This window comes from Coenobita brevimanus, chromosome 39, assembly GCF_032717465.1.
Source record: "Coenobita brevimanus isolate Jiangsu-jjx chromosome 39, ASM3271746v2, whole genome shotgun sequence".
Classification (NCBI taxonomy): Eukaryota; Metazoa; Arthropoda; class Malacostraca; order Decapoda; family Coenobitidae; genus Coenobita; species Coenobita brevimanus.
Genome location: NC_136992.1, coordinates 26,475,019 through 26,491,800, shown reverse-complemented (window position 1 = coordinate 26,491,800; position 16,782 = coordinate 26,475,019). Strand labels below are relative to the sequence as shown.

Below are 16,782 nucleotides of genomic sequence, written 5' to 3'. Positions count from 1 at the left end.
GGCTGTACTTATTTTTAGTAGAATTAGATTAGTGCTAAACCCCGCTTGGTGACGCTGAAGATGGCGGCCGCCAATCCCAGGCGTGCCAACATGGCCGCCTCAGTTTCGGATATTAACTTCCGCTTTCCCCACAGTTTCCCGTCGGTCGTATTCATCGGCACCTTAAGAACAGGACGACGAGCCATGGACGTGTTGGCGCCACAGCTGCAGTGTACAGTGCGGCCATCCTGGAATACCTGACGGCGGAGGTGAGGTAGCACGTGTACCGTAGTGTTGGCACCCCTGGCTATACCGGCATTTTCTTCATTTAAACATTAACATACAAGTACAAATTTTCTGTAGTGTCAGTTGAATCAGTACTTAGTTGTATATAAAGATTATCAATGTCTAAGGTTGTTAGAAACTATTTAAATGTCCTAATTGTTAGGGTTTGTGGAGATGGGGTGAAGGCGGGCGAGGCCATTGTTCTCGTGGAGGGGGCTAAGGGTGGGGGTGATGCGATGTTGCCACGTTGTGGGTGGCTTGGCGGGAATATTTTAAAACCGCTTGGCTGCGTCCCTCGCTTCCCGTAACGCCTTGTAAACGTCATGAACTTGATATTAGCCCATTCACAGCGCTCTCTTTCTCTCTCTCTGTCTCATATTGTAGTGCTGTTATGTTCATGTTTGTTACTGATGATTTTATTCAACTTAGTGTGGAAGGAATTAAAATCAAACTTCTATACTTTGAGAAATCTAGGAACTAAAAGAGTAATTGCAATATTTATAAATTTTCCATGAAGTCATTCATTTCACTAGTAAATAGCCTTCTTCATTTTGCCAATTAGCCTGGAATTTCTTTCCCTTTGTTGCATCCATTTAAAAAAAAAAAATGCATTTCAATTTATTTTGTGAATCCGGTTACTCCAACCTGTACAGGGGTGTGAAGTTAGATATGGAATAACAAAATTGATTGAAATACATCACCTGTATTCAGATAATAACATCACATTGATTGAAATGTGAAAAACCTACATGAATCAAACATAACTCCATATTCAAACCATACCTTGTCTTCACTGGGAGGCCAAATTTAACCTAACCTTGAAAGTCTTTCAATCCCTAAAAAACAGCTTAATTTAGGCCCCTTCAACCACCACAACACTGCTGGGAATGGGAACTTTAAAGGGTGAAGGTTGTACATCAGGATTGGAAAAATTGCTCGTGGGACAATATAACCACGACGCATTTGTGACAAATGCCATAGAGAAGACCCCTTCCCCTCCCCCAGATTTGAGGATATAATGTCAGAACTCTAAAATAACAAACAGATGTGAGTGCAATGAAGGAAAATTAAAGATAGCCTTGTTGCTCAGCATGAGCTACTACTTCAGATGTGTGCAAAACCGTAATACCAAACTCATAAGAAATAATAATGTGAATTAATTTGTTGCATAGTTCTAAGTCAGGTTTCTCCTGTGACATGTCTTCCTTAAATTAGAAATAAATAAGATACTATAGAGTCTAATACTGTACAGTATGTGCATGTGCTGGTGGTTTGCTTATATTTCCTCCAGTGAAAGTGATGGTTTTTTTTTCATGGTGATGCATTATGGTGGTATGTGGTATGCTTTTTTTGCTGGTGCATTATGTCTCTTACTCAGCCAGTTAGTGGGCTGGAAGTGGGTCTGTCATATGTTTTCAGATTTGAAATTGGTCAAGTTGACTCCGCCAACAACATAGGATAAGATTGGAAGTTGGTCTAGGTTAGGCATGAACGATGGAGATCTAGGTTAGGTTAATTGGCGTTTGGGTCGTTAGTGGCAAAAAATTGCTTGGAATTCATTCATGTATGTTTATTTTCACCATTGAGAAGGGGGGGGGGAAACGGAGTTATTGTTTCCAAAGCTTTACCACGTAAAGACCCCAGAATATTTCACTTATTTTTACAGTAATTTGTGGAAGATTTGTCACAGACGAAAGTTAACGTTGAACTGTGCAGCAAATTGATTGACGCTGGTTCTTAGGAACCCAATTTTATGGTTTTGTAAATGTTTACCTTTAGTTGAGGTCTCTGGTGCTACAGGGGCACAACCTGCAAAACAGTTATTTTCTAGATATGACTGGGAAAAACAGCCTGTGACTCCCAGGATGAACGTGTAATCAATTTCAAGCCAAAATTGACCATAGGAGGGTCGAAAGTTGCGTTTTTACCATGAGAAATGTCGGACCAACTCTGATCCGGCATGCCACAGGTGCGTAATTCTGAGTGAGGCACCAGCCAATGAGAACTTGGCATTCTTTGTTTACCTTTTCCTCAGCCAATCATGTGCCACCAGCCCCAAGTGTGCCTCTCTTTTGAAGTCCAGGGTGCCTCTGTCTTCCACCCTAGCCAGCTGTGTGGATTTTGAAGGCTCATTAAGTACATTTTAACCAGGATTACAGTGCCACCATGAGTTCTACTGACCGAATATGAAGATCAACCCCCACAACACACTAACAAGAGGTTAAGGAAGCCAGAAACCTGGAAAAAGAATGTATCTAAGAAGAAACGTGATAGTGGTGAATCATATGTGGGCCTCACAACCAAGCAACAAGTGGCTGCATGGGTTTTGGGACCTCCCTGCTCCTGCCTCGGCAAATGTTTTGATAAAGTTGGTCCGGAAAATGCTGAAGAAATCTTCAACAATTACTGGGTTTTGCAAGATCACACAGCACAGACGAGATACCTGTATGGATGTGTAAAAGTTACAAAAGTGAAGAGGTCTGAGGTGAAAGACAAGGAGAGCAGACGAAAACCATCAAAAATCTACACCGTTGAAGCCAACAGTCAAGTTATCAATGTTTGCCTCACAGCTTTTATCAGTATTCATGGGATCTCTGAAAAACGAGTGAGAAATGCTATAGCCAAGGGAACAGCCACAGGAACCGTGATGGAGGACCAGCGAGGAAGGCATGAACCACACAACAAGACACCTGCTGAGGTCTTAGAGGCAGTGAAGGCACACATTAGGGGTTTACCTACCTGTAGTTCCCATTACTCTTGGGCTAAGAACATCAGAGTTTACCTACCCCCAGGTTCAAGTAGGAATTCCCTCTACAAGGACTATTTAGAGTATCTCAAGCATGAAAACAAGGAACATCTCAAAGGCATCCTTCTACATCAACAATGACTTATTCAAGCACCAGGAGGAAGGGAGCATTGTCCGGGAGGGCAACGAGTCTGACCCGGATGACATCCTTGATTACTAAACCCCCCCGTCCACTCGGGTGCAGTGGCATCGTTGGAATGCTAAGTAACCATATTAATTATAGAAGATGTTTCAAATCATTATCTTTCCCATATACATAGTTACAGGTCTCTGAAAAAAAAAAAAGATCCTAAAAGTATATTTACTAAAAATCACATTATATATTCAGTCATGTAATTTTTGAGGGGGGGGGGTCCTTTGGGGTAAGGTGCATAAAACTAACAAACATGCATTTCGAAAAATTCTCAGCCAGATGATTATAGTGATACATAATTTAATATCCTTTTACTAATAATGCATTATGTACCTCTTTTCAAACTTTACTCTTCAATTACTGAAAACTATTATTTTGGAGTTACATCCCTGTAGCACCGGAGGTCTCGTTTATTCCCTACCGGTGTAGTTATTTAACCCCTTAAACGCGGCTGTGTATGGCCGACCCCCCCGCTGTGGCGGGGTCTGAGTACCTGTGGGAAAATATTTGCCAAAAATCAGAGATTAACCCTAGAGCATTAAAATTTTTATGGCATATAGTACTTACATTCAGCTTTCTCCTGAGACACATGTTGAGCCTTCGTGGGCTACCCAAGGACTTTTGGAGACTTGCAAAGTTGGGTAACCAAATCTTCACTTTCACACCTCCAGCAACCCGGTTTCCCCTCTACCACAGCCTTATTCTGTCACAGTAAACTTCATACTACAACGTAAAGGTAGTTAGGAATCCGTATTTGTACAATAAGCACTGAAAATAAGGCTAAAATCAACGGAGCGTACGGCCGACATGCACTGTGGCGGCGGTCTTCCCGTCACTCAACAAACATTTCCATTTTCACAGCTAAAAACATGTATACTACATTATTTTCAATCATATTACTTCCCAAAAGATCACCACGGCGCGCTTTTTATTCTGCCTTACGTCCGCCACTTTATTCTCGTTCCTGTCGGCCGCTTGCACTGACTGGGAAGAGCTAGAACTCGCCATAATCTCACTTTGAAAGCCTGCAGTAAACTGACGCTAAACAGGGGCAAACCATGAGAAAAAAAGCTAGTGTTACACCTGGGGAAACAAGCGTTTCCTAGTAGCATAAACTGCTTGTGAGAGGCGATCGCAGATTTACAGTTCTGAGCACTCAGAGCGCTGCCATGTATCACAGCCAGGCTGGCTGGGCCGTGGTGGGGGGGGGACGGGGGGAAAACGCGATATTTGGCAACAACTGAGGTCAGTAGTACAAAGGTAAAGTATGCTAGTTGTAGCTAGAGGGTGGTGGTACTGATAGACAATACCAGCTGGAGCCTGCTTGCCCGCGGTTATTCAAAATTTACTCAAATCGCAAACACGACGATCCGCCGTTCTGTCCTTTGGGCCGACCGTCGCAAATGCGACGATCCGCGTTTAAGGGGTTAACTAGTATGAGTAGTCATTTGGCCCTTTGATAGTTCTTAATGTCATGTCCCCATAACCCCTCAATTGCTGGCAGTGCCAGTTGATGCCATTCAGTAGCAATGCTGTAGGCGTCAACATAGTGTGGCTCGTAAAAAAAATATATATATATATATATGAAATAGTTTGGGAAGGGAACGATGGTCTCTGGCTTGTTCACACAAACCCTCTCAACCATCCCAAGCACTCAGTCTGTAAGTACATCACGTGCTTGAGCCATGACTGGATGTATGTTTACTGCTTGCTCCCAATCCACCCAACTCTTGCACAGCTGGCCTTACTAGCCCTGAATATAAGGACAGAACTCTTCCTTAACCTGTACTGCACTGAGAACACATATATGCACTCTGGTGGGGGGTCCAAAAAAGCTGATAATGCTTATATGCATTCTGGTTTAATAGAACAGACACCAACTACTTCTGCCATCTGTATGACTGCCCTGTGTCTAGAGCCTTGCTCTGAGGAATATCACACCCTATATGTGATGCAAGACTGAAACTGTAAAAAAGAAAAGTATGTAGATAATAAGTAACCCAAAGTGACATAATGTACCAAATGTTCCCAAATTTAGTGAATTCTGCTATTGAGTGAAATGTATTGTGATCATATAATCATCTAATAATGTTAACTGAACAATCTTACTCCTTCATAATTATTCGATCTATCCATGTAGTGCCAGACGCCTTAATCCCGTAAGGAGTGGCCACAAAGAAATCGCCTCAATGTCGCCCTGTCCCCTGCCATTTCATTGCCCTGCTCCCAGCTCACAACCCTCTCATATACCTCTCCACTCCATACCTCCATCTCATCCTTGGCCTCCACCTTACTCACATACTCTCCTCATCAGTCTTTCACTCTTCATCCTTGCCCCAAGTCCAAACCATCTCACTTCCTATCACATCCACACCACAATGCTCCTCACTTCCTTATTTGTCAGTCTCTCTCTCCATGTGACTCCACATGCTTCTCTCAAATAACTTATTTCCACTGCTCTCACTCTTGACTTCTGTCCCTCCAACAAGGTCCAAGCTTCACTTCCATACGTTAGAGTTGGTATCATAATACTGTCATGTAGTAGCTTTTTCACTTCCATGCTCACTTCACTGTTTCTTATCACTGCTTTGAAGGAACCAGCACCCTTTCAAGCACTTCACTCTCTAATCTTCCATCCTTACATATCACACTATCCAAGTACTGAAACGCACTTACATTTTCATAATTGTTATGAGTGAAAATTTCCCCAAAATATGGAAAAGTACTAAAAACCAAATAAACCCAAGTGTGTGCAACTACAAATGCAGCCAATGATCAAAACATGTTTTAGAAATCACTTGGATGCAAAAGCAGTCACATACAGGCGTGTCACACAGCAACGAGTGCTGTGAAGTGCGACAGAGGGCGTTTTGGCCACAGCCCCTTCCGATATTGGGCCAATGATTCGACCGACTTCCTGCTACCTGTGAGTACTCATTTTTGGGTGAAATGTGTTTAATTTAGCAGTAGATTACAATACTTAAAAAAAAAAAAAAAATCCAGCATTTTTTAGCCATACACCTCAAAAATAGCTGGCACAGTACAGGTTAAGTATGGTGAGAGTGATGACCACTTGTCATCCAGGGAAGAGAACTGGGAGAGCAGTACCAACGATCCCGATACTGACAAGTGGGAATTATTGCCCACAGAGGACTCTTGACAGTGATGATGATCCAGCAACCTCTCACCACAAAACTGGCCCTCCACCTTCCAAGAAAAGGGCAGCGGAATGATTGTTGGTGATCGTGATGGAGAAACGAGCACATTGCAACAGCCACTACATCCTCCTTACCACCACCCTCACCACCGCTTTCCAGCACCAATCACCATCCCCTGCTGCCTCACCACCTCTCATTACCACAAACTGTGCCTGGGACATCTGTCTTACCATCATGTTCCTTGCCTGCTTCTCGTCCTTTTCATGTGACAGGGAAAGTCGCCGTGAAGCATGGACAGCTGTGTACGATGAAGAGCTAGTCCAGGCAGCAGATGCGTGATGCATCTGCCTCACCATCCTGCCCGACCTGCATCTGGACTGATGTGACCAACTTCCCACTGAGGTCTTATCAATTTGATGATACCAACTCAGGCATACATGACTCAGTGGGACTGACAATGAGTAACAGGATATTGTATATTATTCCTATTATTATTTGACCATGACCTGAAGATAGAAAGTGATGGAGACAAACCGATATTTCCACCAGCTTGGCCACAACTCAGGACCTCAATCGACATACAGGACATGGGCTGAAGTAACACTGCCATCTATGTATGTTTTCTTGGCACTGACAATGTTGATGCCCTAGGTGAAGAAACCTGCATTTGTTGACTACTGGATGACTATCGTACTTAAGCGTCTTGATGTATTTGGCAAGTACACTCAAACCTCTATTTTAGGGATTAAATGGGGAATCAACTTGGCCCGTACTTGAAAATGTCCAGTGTTTTACCCCATATAAAGACAATCTTATTATGAAATACAATGATTGTTTCACTTATCTTATTTATATGATTATGAATCTTTACTGGTACTGTATAAAGAAACATTAATGTGTATAACAGACATTACGTATCATTTTTTAATAGTCTTGTCCATTTGTCAGGTAGAATATGGATTCCCTTAAATCCGAAATCTCTTAAATGGAGGTCCCTTAAATTGAGGTTTGAGTGTAGTGTACATGTACCTACCTAAACACATTGAGGTATCTTCATTTCTCGGACCACACAGCAGTAGACCCTAGTGATGCAATGTGAAAAATCAGGCCCATTTTGGAAGACATCAGAGCCAAGATAAAATGGCATTCTAGGGGCTTCCGAAAGCTTGTGATTGATGAATCGTTTGTGTTGTTCCATAGTCGTATTTCATTCAGGCAGTACAGTCCTTCTAAACATGATTGTTTTGGCATAAAGATATTTGTACTGTGTTTGTAAGGTGGGTGTTGTCGTAGAAATGATCATATACACCAGGGCAGCAACTGATTTTTCTCACAGTGGTCGTCTTGGCATTTGTGGTCAGTAGTAAAGAAAATGATGGAAGATTACATACTTCTGACATGGCAATGCATCTACATGACAGGGACATTGGCTGCTGTGGCGCTGTTGGACAAATGTTCTGTGGCATGCCACAGTATGGGGAGATCCAGGAAGGAAACACTGTCCAACTGATGCATTGCAAAGATCTTCTTGACCAGCATTGGCGAGATGGGAATGATGTTCACATGCTGTCAGCTGTGAACACAGGTATTACTGTTGATACAGGGAAAGTTGGTTGAATGATAGGAGACCGCATTCAAAAACCACAGGCAGTACTCGACTACAGTCATGCACTTGGTTGACAAGAGTGTTGAGTGCATCCACTGTTCTGTCATGTGGTACAAGAATCTTCTCCCATTTAGCAGATGTGTGTGTTTTGAATGCCTATCATTAATGCTGCCAGAAAACTGGGAAGACATTCTCAATGAGCAAGTTTGTACTTGATTGTGTGTATGAAAATCTTGAGGAATATGGTCCACAGATGTCAATGCCACGTGGACGTGACCCACGAGACAGACTTGGTGCTAAGGATTGGATGGTGGTGCACCTAGAGAAGGTGCCACCCATATCTGCTACTGGACTGTTGAGGGCAGATAGGAAGAGCTTCCAACTACAGTGCCATGTCTTTGCCACTACTGAAACACACAAGTGTAGGGGGAAAGTCACAGCCTGGTAGTGCCATGGATGCCAGCTCTCTTTTGCCCCCCCCCCCCCCCCTCCAAGAATATCATACTCTATTAACATAGCCAGCAGACATTGAAGTGTAAATAGTTTGTAAGTGGTAGTAAGTGAATGTTAGAATGTAAGACTAGGGTAAGTCAGAAAATAAATGCAAAGAATGTAAATGAGTAAGTGAAGGAAGTTTACTTTGTAAATGCCTTCCCATGACTGAGTGGTTGTCTGTGCTTGCTTTTGACCTGGGAAGGGGGGGGGGGTGCCATGGTGGCAAGTTTATCTTGCTCTGGTCCCAGCCTATAAACAACCTACAACCAAAGTGGTAAGATTGTTGTCAGTGCATTACTATATTTTATTATTAATTCAGTTAGTGTTTCGTTCATTTTTACCATTACAGTATTTCTGTTGGAAAACAAGTTTTTGAGACAGTTCAGAAAAAATTTCTGACTCTTACTTGTCATTGCCCTGTTGTTGGTGTTCAGTTGCATTGTTTTTGTGATCTATGCTGATGGAAAGGTATGTAATATTTTGTCGGGGAATTTTCATAATGAACCACTGAATACAATGATCATTGCGAAATAATACCATTGGATGAAAAAAGTCAAGGTAATGACTAAATAACGAGCAAGGATAGAGGGCTATAGTACACAGTAGGCTACCTCATGTTACAGACTGCATGAACATTGGTGGAAGGTGGTTGGCAACCATCACCCACTCACTTGATATGCTACCTACTTCCTTCACCTCTATAATTCTTTTTATGTGTCTGCCCTCCTGTCTTCCCATTTCTGCCATCTCTACTCTCACTTTTTATTACTCTTTTTTTTACATTACAGATGGCATTGCATTGAGTGACAAGCAAAAAAACCATTTATAACACTGGGTGGTAACCATATAACCAACCCATATGTGTTCCCTGTGTGTCAACAAGTTGGTTGCTGGAGGGTTGGTGCCCCTCCCCATACAACAACTAACTCAAAGACAAATGGCCACCCCCCATGGGATCATGACGTCTGGCTGCAGATAGGCAGATTAAATAATTTTCAAACATTTGCTTGAAATCCCACCTTGGGGGGGGGGGATCCTCGAATATAACAAACTATTTTTGCTTTAACCCTTAAAATCTGGGTAGGATCATATGAAGGGTTCTTTTAATGGATACTGGGTTGGATCATATGAGTAAAAGAGCCTCACACGATGGGTGACATCATTTGATACGCACCATCACCTGTGTCATACTCAGTGGTCTGGGCCCTGACGTCCTATATATACAAACGTGCTGGTACAAATGTCCTGGCTTTGTGGGCTTCTTTGCAGCATGATTGTGTTTACCATGGAGTCTAAGGGAAATATTCATTTATTGCCCTTGACACAGGCTGCAGATGAGAAAGAAGAATTGGACAGCAACTTGGAGAACTCTGAAGTGACTAGTAGACTCAGTGAAGAGAGGGGAAAGGATGACGTCATCGAATTCGAAGGATTTACAGCCAGTGATATAACGAGTCCATCAGCCTCAGGGGTATCAGCGAGTAGTGTTGGCGAAAAACACAAGTTACCAGCAGATTTTGACTACGATAGTGGTGACTGGGAGAGTGGTAATGACAGTGAGGGGATGGCAGACAGTGACAGTGATGGATTTATTGCCATGAATGATGAGAGTGATGCTGACTTAGACCTCAGTGATGATGATGATGTCCCTAGGGTGTGCGACCCTAGTAACCATTCCGGTAGGCCTGGTGGTACTGGTAGTGCTGATGGATCTGGTTTTATATGGGCAAATGGTGATAGATTCATACCAAATTGCTATAGATTTGATGCAACTCACAGTGGAGTGACAAGGGCTGCAGGTGTAGACATAAACAGTTCTGAAATGGAGTATTTTCTCCTGTTTTTTGATGGTGAAATTCTTGATTATTTGGTACAAGAAACTAATAGATACTGTCAGTTCATGAAGGATAAACATCACCTTTCTCCACACAATAAAATGAAACCATGGCATGATACCAGTGTACCAGAAATGTATACATTTCTTGCACTCACTCTTCTGATGCCACATGTGAAGAAGCAAAATGTTCGTGACTACTGGAACAGAGATCCTCTGATTTATACCCCAGTATTTCCCAAGTACATGTCCAGGGACAGGTACCAGCAGCTCATGCGATTTATCCATTTCACAGACAACAACCTCCCCAGTACTGACGACCGTCTATGGAAAGTTCGTCCAGTGATAGAAAAGATCAGGGAGCGTATTCGCACCTTCTTTGCCCCCTATCAGAAGCTTGTTATTGACGAAAGTCTCATTCTATTTCGTGGCAGACTCATATTCAAGCAGTACATTCCCTCTAAACAACATCAATTTGGAATAAAATTTTTTGTTGTTTGTGACTGCCTAACTGGAATAGTGTTAGACATCGTAGTGTACTCTGGCACTGACATTGATATACCTGCAAGAGATCCTCATGGATTATCTGGCTCTGTGGTCAAGAAATTGATGGCACCATTTCTGAATAAAGGACATATTTTATATACCGACAATTGGTATACCTCCCCATCCCTGAGTAGTTTCCTTCATGATCACAACACTGGTAGTTGCGGAATAGTCCGTAAGAACAGGAAACATCTTCCAGAGTTTGGAGGACGTAGTGCCCGAGGAACCTGTGAGCGCTACAGAAGTGATCCTTTGCTATGCGTCAGATGGACGGATAAACGTGAGGTTTGTATGCTGAGCACCATCCATCGTGGCAACTTGATTCCATCCGGAAAAGTGCATCACAGAACTAAAGAACCAGCCCTCAAACCAGACATAGTAACTGATTACACGAGGAATGTGAGACTTGTTGACAAGTCGGACGCCCAAATAGGTACTGTGGAGTGTATCAGACGTACTGTGAAATGGTACAAGAAGTTGTTTTTCCATGTGGTAGACTTGTCAATGCTGAATGCCTACCGTATGTACAAGGCAGAAACCCAGAAGAAGACATCACTGAAGCACTTTGTTTTGGAAGTAGTGAGACAACTGCTTACCAAGTATGGCACATTAAACAAAGACCGTCCTGGACGCCACTCTGAACCACCTGCTGATAGGCTTATGGCATCGGAGTTTGCCAGTAGGCACTATCTACAAAAGCTTCCTCCAACAAATAACCGAAAGACTGGGCAGCGCTCATGTCACGTCTGCCTTCATTCTGTGAGGAGGCCACGAAAGAACAACCGAGTGAGCACATGGTGCAAAGAATGTGGTGTTGCACTATGTTGTGAGTGTTGGCGTGACTACCACACATTTGCTAAGTTCTAGCTAAATAGAAGTGGTGGCTAACAAGAAGATAAAGTTTTGTTGAATAAGAGGAAACAAGTTCTGTTCTGATTACTGGTAGCATAAGTAAAGGTCAAAAGTTTAAATTGCAGTTTTTTGAATATGGAAACAAGTTCTGTTTTGAAAATAAGTGTACACAGCAGAAAATAAGTTTTTCTAATAGGGAAAGGAGTTCTGTTCTAACTATAGTGAAAATAGCAGATGGAAAAAAGGTGTTTATTTACATTTTGTGGCTTCCTCGTGGATTATCCATACTGTTTTCATCAGCTCTGCCTTCTATAGTGGGTAGGTAAAATATATTTATTGTAATATTTTTATTGATACTTCATCTTCATCAGTCATCCCAAAACTTAGCTCATATAAATGACTTCAAATTTCCCGAAACTTTGGGCTCCCGGGGTGTGTCTTGGGATTCTGAATTGTCTCAGAAGGATTAATGAACCTGGCTTCCCCCCCCCCCCCCCATTAGCCCAATGTAGCAAGGGTCCACTGTATTATCTGTTGAAATGAGGGCCAGTATTAGTTCTGTACAGTATTGCCACAGCAAACCCTTTTCTTCATCCGACTTTCTCTGTACCCATCTCGGAAGTGGCTGTTGTGAATATATTCGCAACAACTTATCTTGCTGTCGTGTTCCTGAACTTGATTCTTCTGAATTTTCTGCTCTCTGGCTTCAGCTCTCTTGTTATTTTCGGACTAAATATGCACTGTTTACTTATCCTCTAATTCTACTATCAAAAATTCTTTGACTATCTTACTTCTATGATGGAACATATTCTATCCATTTGTCCTTTCTCTGAAATATCCATTCTAGGAAATTTCAGTGTTCACCACCACCTTTGGCTCTCCTATCCTTTCACTGATTCAGCTGGTGAACAAGCCTACATCTTTTCTATCCTTAATGACCTAGAGCAGCTTGTACAGCACCCTACCTATATCCCTGACTGCCTTGGAGAGAGCTCCAACATACTTGACCTCTTCCTAACAACTAATCATTCTGCTTACACTGTTAATCTTTTTTTTCTGTTGGGCTCCTCCAATCATAACCCTATTACTTTAACCTCTCCTATCGCTCCGGTACGGCTTGTGGATCCTCCAAAGAAACGTCGACTGTGGCACTTTGGAGCTGCGGATTGGGAGGCCCTCAGGGAGTACTTCTTTGATTTTCCATGGAATGATTATTGCTTCCATTGCCGGGAGCCATTTGAGTGTGCCTTGCGCATTATGGAGGTTATTCTTTCAGGCATGGAAGCATGCATCCCTTTCCTGTATCCTTTAACTAATGCCAGAAAGCAGCCTTGGTTTAATCACACTTGTTCTAATGCTGTCCGCAACAAGAAGAGGGCCTATAAAAGGTACCAGAAAGCTGATGATTCCACCCTTCACCCTTCCATTCAGTTCCCGCAACCTCCATCTTGGCAGTTACTTCAACAAACAAGAGATGAGACTATGGCACACCTAATGTCTGACTTGGCTTATATCTTTGACCGGGGTAAAAATAATCTTGTTTTTAATGCATCAAAGACTCGGTTCTTACAGCTGTCAACCTGACAAAATCTTCCACAGGAGTACTTACTAATCTTTAATAATATCCAGCTCAATCCTGCATCATCCTTGAACATGCTTGGGGTTTCATTCAATTAGAATATATCTTGGAAAGATCATATTACATCCCTTGTAAAATCTGCTTCCAAGAGATTAGGTATGCTAAGCCGACTCCATTACCTTCTCTACCCCTGCACAGTTGTTGACTTTATACATGGGTTTTATTCACCCGTGTGGAATACAACTCTCGTGTGGGAAGGCTCCCCTCATACAGCTCTTCTCAATAGGGTGGAGTCAAAGGCTTTTTGTCTCATTAACTCTCCTCCTCTTACTGGCTCCCTTCAACCTCTGTCTCTTTGCTGCACTGTTGCCTCTTTGTCTCTTTTCTGTCACTACTTCAATGGTCACTGCTTCTCTGAACTGTCTGCTTGCATTGCATCACCTCTACGACGGGGGCATAGCACCTGCCTAGCAACAAACTCTCATCCCTTTTCAGTCCATCTCTCTAATGCAAGAGTTAACATTACTCCCAGATCTTCATTTATGCAACAGGTCAACTCTGGAACTGTCTCCCTCTGTCTGTATTTCCTCCTTCTTATGATCTCCAGTCCTTCAAACACAGTGTGTCCAGGCATCTCGAACAGATCTTGAATTTGTCTCTCTCTCTCTCTCTCTCTCTCTCTCTCTCTCTCTTTTTTTTTTTTTTTTGAAAGAATGTTTTGTGGGCTCCTAGCCTTTGGTTCCTTCTTCCTTGTATATATATATATATATATATATATCCAAGAACACAAGTCTAACCTATATGGTACTGATTTACTGACCTTTTAATTTGGCCTACATGGAGTACCTGCAGGACCATTTTGTCTTACTGTGGGTCCCTGTCAGATGTCATGTATAATGAACAATCAGATATGCCATCCACCTTTTACCTAGTTAGTCTGTTGTAATGAGGTCTTGCTACATTTTAGTCACCACAGCCAGTACATGTACCAAGTTTCACTGTACAGGAGTGCTTTACAGAGACAAGACTCTCGGTTCTTTGTGTCGTGTTACTAATTGTGTGAGTAAAATTCTGTATCTTTAGCAGACTCCATACTTCCATAAGGGGTGGTCGTTTATCTTTGAGTTAGTGATTTTTTACAGGGAGGGGCACTAACACTTCGCCAACCCACTTGTTGACGTACTGTAGGGAACACTCTGTGGGTTGGCTGTATGGTTACACCTTTACTGGTGTTTCACCAGCCATCATATTACATTTTAGAAACCCTACTGCATATCCCTGACTGTTCAGCCTCCATGTCTGTCCGTGTCCTTTGCCATTGGGACACCCCTGACAGTATGTTATGTAGTCTGTGACATTCGTCAAATTAAGGGGTTTTTCTTTATGAATGCGTCTTTCAGAGATGTGTTAATCCTGAAATTGCTTCCCAGAAGTACTGGTAGGTGGTGACCATTATCCTTTCACTTGAAGTGCTGTCCACTTCTTCCTTTACCTGTATTATGTTTTTGTTTCTCCCCCCCCCCCCCTCATCCCATCACCTTAGCACTCCTTCCACATCATGTGACAGCACCGAGTGACAAAGCTAATGGTTTCTCATAACCCAGGAAACTGTTTACAGTGCTGATAATAACCATATAACCAGATCATGGGGTAAAATGGACCCTACCATGGTTCCCTTGTTAGCTGGGTAGAGAGATGCAGATGTGGCATCCTTCCAGGAGCCATACCTCCACACCATTCCCTGCACCTTGCTGTGGCCAGGCATTGTCAGCTACAAGGGAATATTGGTTCACTGCACTGGAGGACTCAGGGGGGGCAGTTGTTTGCTTGTGGGTGATTGGTCTGCTCAGGAAAAGATAGGTTGATCAGCAACAACAGTTTCCCATAAGTATGGCATTAAGTCCTTAACCCTGCAGCAGTTGGTTTGAAAATCTTTGTCATGCAACACCCTGTCAGTCTGTTTTGTCTTGATATTTGCATTGGGGGTAATGATCTTTGTGTGATACAGCCAGGGTGGGAGAGAGACCCTGGGGATATTAAAAAATGATGGTTTGATCTCATACAGGTGGGTCTGTTAGGCTTATATGAGCACATGCCATACAAGAAGCCAGTGATAGAGATGGGCAAGTTTGACCCAAATGATGTGAGCAGGATCAGTTAACCTAATCCTCATTTCCCCTAAGTCACATACTCAGTTATGAGTTTCACAGATCCCCTCCCCAATCCATTACAAGAGTTGTTTTTGCTGTCCAGGCAGCTGCCCCCCCCCCCCCTCCTGGTAGTCCTCCATTAACATGACCACGGGACCCACCTGTAGCGTATAGTATACTTATTTCCTGCTGGATGTTTTTGCACAAAATAGCCATCCCATTCATCAGTTTCACTTTCAGATCTGTCCCACCATATATCTACTGGTACCTTCTTTTGGACAGCAGTCTTGAATGTGCATATCAGTAGACCCATTCAGACTTCATGTCTGTGTTGGGGGGAAAGTATATGCAAGATCAAGTATGAGTTCATGTAAATTTATATCTCATTTCAGTTAAATGAGATGCACATGTCTCCTGACAGGTTATAAAGGAGTGCAAAGCTGGAAAATGAACAGCATTGGCTGACGGTGTTTTTTAGATGTTTGAGTTGATGGGGGGGGGGGATACAACTAAGTGGAAAAGAGCAACATTGACTGATAACATTTGTTTGTCAGGTATTGGAGTTGGCCGGTAATGCATCAAAGGATCTGAAGGTGAAGCGTATCACGCCTCGCCACTTGCAGTTGGCCATCCGAGGTGACGAAGAGCTGGACTCCCTCATCAAGGCAACCATCGCTGGTGGTGGCGTCATTCCTCACATTCACAAGTCCCTCATCGGAAAGAAAGGCTCTCAGAAGCCCGTATAAGTGTGCGGACTATGGTTAATTTATCAGAGTTTTTATTCTTTTCTCATGCTTCAGAAGTTAAACGGGGATTACATTCCTCATTTTTTTAGGATTTAAGTTGTCGTGTATTACTTGAAGTACAATTTTCGGTGTTTTGATATGTGTAGAGTAAGTATCACTATAAATATTGTAATTAGTGCATTCTCTACAATATAATGTATATTCATTTTTTAATAGTTGTATTTGTTTATCCTTGCTGAAAACTGGTGCATGACTATCCATTATCCAGTCCAGTACAGCTTAACAGTATTGGGTGCTGCAGAAGAATGCTTTTGTGTAGTGGCATTGATATAAATGGGGGGCTCTACTGCTTGGTTACACAAAGGCTCTCTGTCCTCCACGAGGAAGAGGATGGCCTGCACAAGAGGGACAACTTAAGCCAGTCTACCATAGTCACATTCAGATGTGCCTCAGAGTACAACCTGTAGGTTACGAGGCTTTGTCAGCTTAGGAAGGATACTTAGCAGTGAAGGGTTCGATGAGGGCTATATCTAACAATTTCATTTTGAAGCCTACTAATATAATTAGATTTGTCTGGTACTGATAAGAATGAGATTAAAAAACATCATTTTGA

General features: G+C 42.6%; 1 protein-coding gene across 1 annotated transcript in view; it reads left to right on the top strand.

Annotated features, from left to right (window-relative positions):
• The window catches only part of His2Av (Histone H2A variant), a 16,725-nt gene extending 343 nt beyond the window's left edge, over positions 1 to 16,382 (top strand). Inside the window, exons 3-4 of the mRNA XM_080270044.1 lie at positions 135 to 248; positions 15,978 to 16,382. Coding sequence (XP_080126170.1) covers positions 135 to 248; positions 15,978 to 16,169 — 306 coding nt within the window. The 3' untranslated portion in view covers positions 16,170 to 16,382. The remainder of the gene's footprint in view (positions 1 to 134; positions 249 to 15,977) is intronic.
• The last annotated feature ends 400 nt before the right edge of the window (positions 16,383 to 16,782 follow it).